Here is a 7,115-nt window from a genome sequence, read left to right on the forward strand (position 1 = left end):
GTCCGCAAGCTGTTTTCCTGGCTTATGCTTTCAGCAAGCGGCCTTGCTGGGGCTTGTGATCCTGAACTCGAGGCTCTGAAAGGCACTTGACTTATAATTTAATTGGTATCTTCAGGTGGAAGTCTTCCTGGTGGAGTGGGGGTGTATAGCGTGACCAGACATTGTAGTTTTGCCTTCCTTAGGAACTACTCTTTGTGGTGAAGGGGGAGATGGTCATAGCTGCGTTCATGGTCCAACGTGGAGGCTCCTTTCTGGCTGCCGCCTGCTGACTTAGGGAGTGAGGGACTCAGCAGAGACATTTTAGTGACTGAGGGCCAAGGCAATGCGTAGATCTTTTAAATCTTTGTGATTTCTGTCCCTCGTATTGATTCAGCTGTACCCAGGCTTCTCTTTTTCTTCTGCTGCCCTCAGGTCCAACTTCATGTCATTGCTGTTTCTGCCCTCTCTTTTAAATGATCTTGCTCTCAGTTTTGAAAATCACACGCTTGCACTCAGCTATTGAATTGGGTCTTAGAAGCTGCTGGTGTTTCCGTAAGTGGGCAGCAGAGCGTTTAAAATATCGACCTAAAGTTCACGAGACTCATTTTGAATTGGTGTTAGTTTTAATTTGTCATTCTGACCTTGTGCATCTGAAGCATCATGAGTCAGTGTCTTTTCAAAGGCTGGGGAATGTCCAGAAGAGAGAGCACTTCCCAGCAGCCAGAGGAACAAGCTGAAGGTTCCGTGCTTTATTTTAGACTTGGTGCCACTTTGCTCTGACAAACACAGTGTCATGGGACTTTGAAGAGAGGTGTTTCAAATCATAACCACAAGCAAGGCATTGACCTCCCTAGCTAAGATTTGCAAAGTGGGGGGTTGGATTTATTTTTTTTTTCTCCTAGTGGTTTTATCACTCTTGGGGAATGCTGAGAATTGTGTTTCCTTGCAGCGGTAGTGCAGGCTTTTCGGGACCTGGTTTGGCTGTGTCCTCAGTGCACGGATGCCGTGTGTCGAGCACTGCCTAGCTGTGAGGACGCCATCCAGGACAGTGAGGTAAGGTGGCTTTGTGCCTTGGGCTGGCAGCTGTGGAGGAGAGGTGGGTAATGACTGTTTGGCTTTCCTTTGGCTCGCCATTGGCAGGCGAAGATCAGGAATCTTCAGAAGACTTGTTCTCTCCTATCTGTTTGTTCATGTCAGCACTGTCTTTCTGGTACACAGCACCTATTTGCTATTTTTTGTGTGGTTCCTTCAGGGCAAGCAAGCGCTGATCTGGCTCCTGGGTGCACATGGTGACAAAGTACCGAATGCCCCCTATGTTTTAGAGGACTTTGTGGAGAACGTGAAATCAGAGATGTTCCCAGCAGTGAAGATGGAGCTTCTGACAGCGTTGGTGCGACTTTTCCTGTCTCGTCCTGCTGAGTGTCAGGACATGCTGGGGAGACTGCTCTATTACTGCATAGGTGGGTTCCCTTCACTCTGTTTCACTGAAGCTGTAGTACGGGCTTTTTGGGACCTGGTTTGGCTGTGTCCCCAGTGCACGGGTGCTGCATGTCAGCATCCTAGCTGTGTGGAGGCCATGCAGGATGGCAGGGTGAGGTGGCTTTATGCCTTAGGCTGCTGCTTGGCCCCCAGCTGTCTGGTTGGTGAGTGTAGTGGGCTTGCGCTGTATCCCTGGGGATCTGTTTTTAGTAATTAAGGGTTAGTACTTTGGGGAAGTCTGGATGATAGAATTCTTTGTCAATTACGTCCCTCTGATTCCCAGAGGAGGAGATGGATATGGCAGTACGAGACCGTGGATTGTTCTACTATCGCCTTTTGCAGTCTGGTGTGGAAGAAGTGAAACGGGTCCTGTGTAGCCCCAAGTCTGACCCCTCTCTGGGGCTCCTGGAAGACCAAACTGAGCGACCTGTGAATACGTGGGCTTCAGAGTTTAATACTCTTGCTCCAGTTTATGGCAGAGAACGCTGGGCACTCGTCACTGCTCACCAGCCAGCAGAACCCTCTTACACTTGTTCTCCTTGTACTGACTCCAGGAGCAGAGACACAGGTAACCTGCCTCACCTTCACCTGGGATCCGTTTTCCCCTTGTCAGTAGATGTTCTCACTTGGGTTTCTTTGGAAGATCACGGTGCTTCAGGAGTGCTGTGTTAGTGTTCTGACTATCTTGTGCGATGCACGGCTGATCACTGCTGAAAGCACTGTGATTCCAGCCCTCTTCGTCTGATGTCTCCATGAGATGTTCTTGGCGAAATTGGGAGCTGCATCTTGCATGTCTGTGGTTTCGTTTCAGAGTCACTGATTTCTGAAGGGAATCAAGAAGTCCTCAAGGTTCATCCCGATACAGGCAGCCTGACCTTAATTCCTGATGTTTACCTGACTGCAGAACAGTTTGAGAAGACCTGGCTGAGCTTGGACACGAGCTGTCACCTCTCTCTGCCCTGGTCTGGGACTGTTGATCCGGATACCGTACAGACGGCTCTTCATGTTGTCCACATCCAAACTATTGCTATGAGCAAAGCGGGCGTCCAGCCATGGAAAGCTTATCTCAGTGCTCAGGATGACACTGGTTGTCTCTTCCTAGCAGAGCTCTTGCTTGAGGCAGCGGGTTCGGAGATGCAGGTTTCAGTGAAGCAGAGTGAGGCAAAGCCAGAGGCCTTGCAAACCTTTATTTCGGTGTTAAGGACAGTCATGGGGGCAGTTGCTGGACTGGAGTCCTGATTGTTCCCTGCTCCCAGTGGGATACTGGCACAGGAAAAGTTTCTTTCTCTGGTTTCATTTGCCATACTTGATGCAGGTTTTGTACTTGTAAACTGTGGGAGTGTTAGCAGCCTTTTCCTGGAGCAGGGCTGGGCCCAGCGAGCCCATGTGGTGTGGGGGTACGGGGCTGCTGCAGCTGGTGAGTGGGGCAGGGTGAAGGGTCTGTCCTCCCCCTGGCTGGGGAAAGGGCAAGGGGATGCGTTCATGAGCTCGCTGCTGGGGTGAGTCACGGGAGTGGTGGCATCTCTGGTGATTGTCACAAGACGCTAACGTGACTGGGGGAACCAGAAATGAGCAAAATGTATTTTGGAGAGTTTTCATGAGAATTGTAAATCATTCAAAAAACAGTTCAGGGGCTCCGGGACTCTGCTACTTGCCTCACGTTAGGGGGAATGGTGCTTTGAAGAGAGAAGTGTTGAGTTCTTGGCTCCCTTTACAGGGGATGCAGTTTTCTCTCTGATAGATGGATTTCAATAGCAGAGCCCCGTGCACCCGTACGTGAGGCTGCTGTGTCAGATGGGTGGGCAGCGTACGTCGTGCTCACTGGAAACAGCAGGGTTCTTTTTCAAGAGAAAGTGCGTTTTCTAGATGAAATATGTTACTGTACTGATGAGTCTCCCTCTCTGAAATTCCCCCTCAAGGCTGCGGTAGGAAGGCGCAGGAGCGTGCATGTTGTGTAGGATGCGCCTGTGTGAGTTAATTCGGCGTTTGATAAGAGTTTTGTAGCCCACATCCCTGTGGCCGTGTCAGTGAGCTGTCAGCTCTTGGTACTCACACCAATAGTGGAAGAATTGCTGCTCAGATAATTAACCTATATGGAGTATTAAATTCTTTACCATTCGTTACTTGGGAACTAGAATGGATATTTAAAAGTTTGTTTTATTTCTGCGCAGCGCTGCGGTCCTGTCCCCGCAGTACAGCACGTGAGGCTGCAGTGCTCCCTGGCTGAACTCTCACCGTTCTCGAAGTTACGCTCCGGCCAGCCTTGGGACTTGTGTCGGCAGCGCCTCATCTGCTCTGCTGAACGTTACGGAGAGCTGGACTTTGTACGGTGTCCTGAAGTGTCCTTGTCACAGCCATGTTTTACAGTGGCAAAACCCCGAGGAAGGCTTGAGGTTGAGGTGCGTAGGTGGCTGTAACAGGGCTTTGTGCTGCTCTGTAAGAAGTAGCTTTGTTAACCATTCTGTAAGATTTCTTGTAATCTTTAATTTCTTTTATTGCCTGTATTGTACCTTTAAATGGCAGTATGCCTTCTGTGCACCCACTGAAACACTGCTGTCACTGCTAAACAACAGGGTTGGGATTTTATTGCTGAGTTTCCTAATAAAAATGTGAATTGTTCCTGGCTGTTTTCTGGGTTACTTGTTCATTCAACTATGAAGTCTGCGGGATGGAGTCATCCGATCGCTATCATGGATCCGGGGAGAGCTGCACTCTAGCCCCTGCCCCTCGGTCAGGCAGGGATTTTCTCTCTCAACTTCCTTGAAGCAAGGCTTTAAGGAACAAGTGTGCAACAATTTATTTCAGTCTCGTATGCCAAATTAGTGCAGCAGGTGAGCTACCTACAGGTGGATTCAGAGGTAGAGAAGAGGTCGGCTGTAGCAGGGCTCCTATTAACAGTTTCCAGTGCCTTTATGCGTATGTTGTGTCTCTGTCCTTATGGAGAGCTGTATTGGAGCTTTGGAAAAATAGTTGATGGATAGCTTGTTGGCAAGCTCTCATTTACCCCGCTGTGGCTAGACCGAGTCTAGTCTTTGTCTGGGATGGGACTTGGAGTTCCTAGCCTTTTATCCAGGCACCTTTCTTGATGAGTGAGCAGTCTTCAATAACTTGTAAATACTTAATTTCAGTTGATCTTAACAAGAGTCGATTCTGAAACTGAACCACACCCATAGCTTGAATGACGACTGTTAACACAGCAAACATTGGCATGTCATGTGTGCTGTGCCGGGGAGGAGTCCGGGGCCATACTCTTCCCAGAAGGAAGAACCTGTGCAGCTCTGGGAAGGGGAAGCCAAAATCCAGAGGCAAAGCTCACCTGCAAAGGTGGTGCCCCTGCCGCTGCAGCGGGGCGACAGGCCGAGATGGCGACCTTCGAGGAGCAGACAGCGTGCGTGGTGGAAGCCTTGTTCTCTGACCTCACTGGAGATAATGAGACCGAGTGCCGGAGCCTGGAGACAGACTCGGGAGGTAGGGCCTGTGTAGGAGGGGAAAACGGGTCGTTTGCTGCAGATGAGAGGATCACTTGAAGGAAGGAGGCTGCAGCTTGGGGTTGTTGGGTTTCCTAAAATGCGGGCTTGTAATGACTTCCAAGCTATCTCTGGGGGAAAAGTTGGAGCAGGTGAAGTTGTTTGAATCCCAGGCAGCCCACAGCTGCAGCCTTGCCTTGGCAGGGCTGGGCAGCGGGGGCTGCGAAGCACGGGCACCCCGCTTTCCACCCCGGGGGCTGCGGGTGCTGGCAGCGGGCCGTGCCGGCAGGGAAGGTGCTGCTGGCTGCTGTGCCCCGCACAGGTCCCCAGGTCTTGAGTAACTTGCTCCAAACCAAAGGGCTGGGACAAGTTGTAACTGTCGTTAGCAAAAAGAAAGCTCATGTTGCTTAGTGGACAAGCGCAGTTGCTTTAACGTGTCAGGCAGAATGTGGTCTTTGCTCCGCAAAGCTCCTGGTGCCATTTGAGCTACTTCGGATTGCTGGGCAATGGTGCAAGAAACCCAGAATTTCGCCTGTATTCTTATCGCTTTTGCCATTATTTCCTTGGCAACAAACCAGTTAAAGTGTCGCCAGAGGCACTGGGACCTTGCTGATGCCAGATAGCAAGCAAAGTCCATTTCTCAAAAGCTTGATGGAAGTTGGTCGTTTTGCCTAAGGAAAAAGTCTCGGTTTAGCTTATTACTGATTCCCTGTCCGGGGTTAAATGTTGGTGCCTCTGCCTCTGCCCTGAGCGCTGGGGACGAAGGCTTCTGCCCAGGGCTGCTGGCACCCAGACTAGATGAGCTAAACTGGAATTAGCGGCTGGATGAGGGAGGGGGGTTGGATCAGGAAGCCATGCCTCCGGATGAAGTTGCCCGCCGCTTTGTGTCGAAAGATCCTGCTTTCAGTTCCTTACAACTTTGTCAAGTTGTGGAACTTGACAAGTGGAAATGGTTTTGCTGAAACTTTCCGTGTTGCGTAGCTCATTCAGGCTGAACCTTATTTTGGTAATATTCAGAAAAAATAAATAACACTGTTGTTGTTTATCCCCTCGGGATGCTTTAAGTGGAAAATGCTTTAACTGAGGCGCTCCCCCTCCCACCTTTAGCTGAGAAGTTCTAATGGTTTTATATACTTGAAATTTGTGAAGTATGCCTCTTGCTCCTTTGTGAAAACCTTCCCAAATTTGGGTCACTATGAGACTGTGGGATGTTGCAATTTGCACTTGCTCGGGAGGACATTGGGTATAAGACCCAAATTCTTGGAAGGCTGCATGCGATGATCTGTAGCCTCGAACTGCCGGGGAATGCAGGCAGGACTTTGCTTTCCCGTCGGTGCTGCGGTGTCTCTGCGGTCAGAAGAGAGGGACGAGATGTTTGAATCCTCTGACCTGGCTCGCTGATGGCAGCCGGGGAGCAAGGAGCTGCCAGAACACGCAGGGGTGAAAGGGAGGCCTTAGGGATGCCCTTGGGGAAATAGGGGTGGGGATGAACTGAGCCCTGGGCATGGAGGAGAGACCTGGACAAACCCGTGGTACAGAGCCCCTCGGTCCCTGCAGCTCAGTGAATACTCGAGTGGCTGTACGATATTTCCTAGGGACTTTGGTTTTACGCTGTGTCTTGTCAGAGGTCTGCCCCGCGTTAACCTCCCGGCTTGGGGCAGCGGATCGAAGGCAGCATCCTGGACGCAGGGGCAGCCGCGTGTGACCTCCGCCTTCGGCGCCGAGAGCGCTCACCCTGCTCCCCCCGCCCTAGAGCCCGTGCTGTCTGCGGGAGAGCCTCCAGCCAGCTTCGACCCGGTCGTGATCGCCAGTCGCCTGCGGCGGATGGGGGACCAGTGCAACATGGATTTTGAAAGGGTCTCCTCGGAAGCTCTCGCCGAGGTGCTGAGGGGGAAGGTAAAGCGCGCCTCGTCCCGCCCGGCCTGGGCAGCTCCCTGTCCCTAGGCCAGCCTGGCGCTGGGGAGCAGCACAGCTTACACTGGGGGTGTCGGGGGTGCGAGGGGAAGGGGGGCGATGCCCCGCAGCCTCCCTTCGTTTCTGTGTCGCGGGCGGCACACAAGCCACCAGGACAGAAGCCAGACGAGGTGCTGTGGGAGCTGCTTTTGCCCCTCCTCAACCCCGTAAGAGCTGCTTTTCATCACCCGAGAAGCCCCGGCGCTGCCTGGGCCAGCCTGTGGCTGGGGGGGGGGC

At 51.9% G+C, this 7,115-nt stretch overlaps 2 protein-coding genes across 2 annotated transcripts in view; both read left to right on the forward strand.

Moving 5' to 3' along the window:
* The window catches only part of AP4B1 (adaptor related protein complex 4 subunit beta 1), a 6,310-nt gene extending 2,233 nt beyond the window's left edge, over positions 1-4,077 (forward strand). The window contains exons 4-7 of the mRNA XM_009639385.2: positions 929-1,032; positions 1,232-1,439; positions 1,742-2,026; positions 2,270-4,077. Coding sequence (XP_009637680.1) covers positions 929-1,032; positions 1,232-1,439; positions 1,742-2,026; positions 2,270-2,697 — 1,025 coding nt within the window. The 3' untranslated portion in view covers positions 2,698-4,077. The remainder of the gene's footprint in view (positions 1-928; positions 1,033-1,231; positions 1,440-1,741; positions 2,027-2,269) is intronic.
* Positions 4,078-4,132: 55 nt separating this feature from the next.
* BCL2L15 (BCL2 like 15) overlaps positions 4,133-7,115 on the forward strand; it is a 4,231-nt gene continuing 1,248 nt past the window's right edge. The window contains exons 1-2 of the mRNA XM_009639387.2: positions 4,133-4,926; positions 6,679-6,821. Coding sequence (XP_009637682.1) covers positions 4,821-4,926; positions 6,679-6,821 — 249 coding nt within the window. The 5' untranslated portion in view covers positions 4,133-4,820. The remainder of the gene's footprint in view (positions 4,927-6,678; positions 6,822-7,115) is intronic.

This window comes from Egretta garzetta, unplaced genomic scaffold, assembly GCF_000687185.1.
Source record: "Egretta garzetta isolate BGI_Z169 unplaced genomic scaffold, ASM68718v1 scaffold245, whole genome shotgun sequence".
Taxonomy (NCBI): Eukaryota; Metazoa; Chordata; class Aves; order Pelecaniformes; family Ardeidae; genus Egretta; species Egretta garzetta.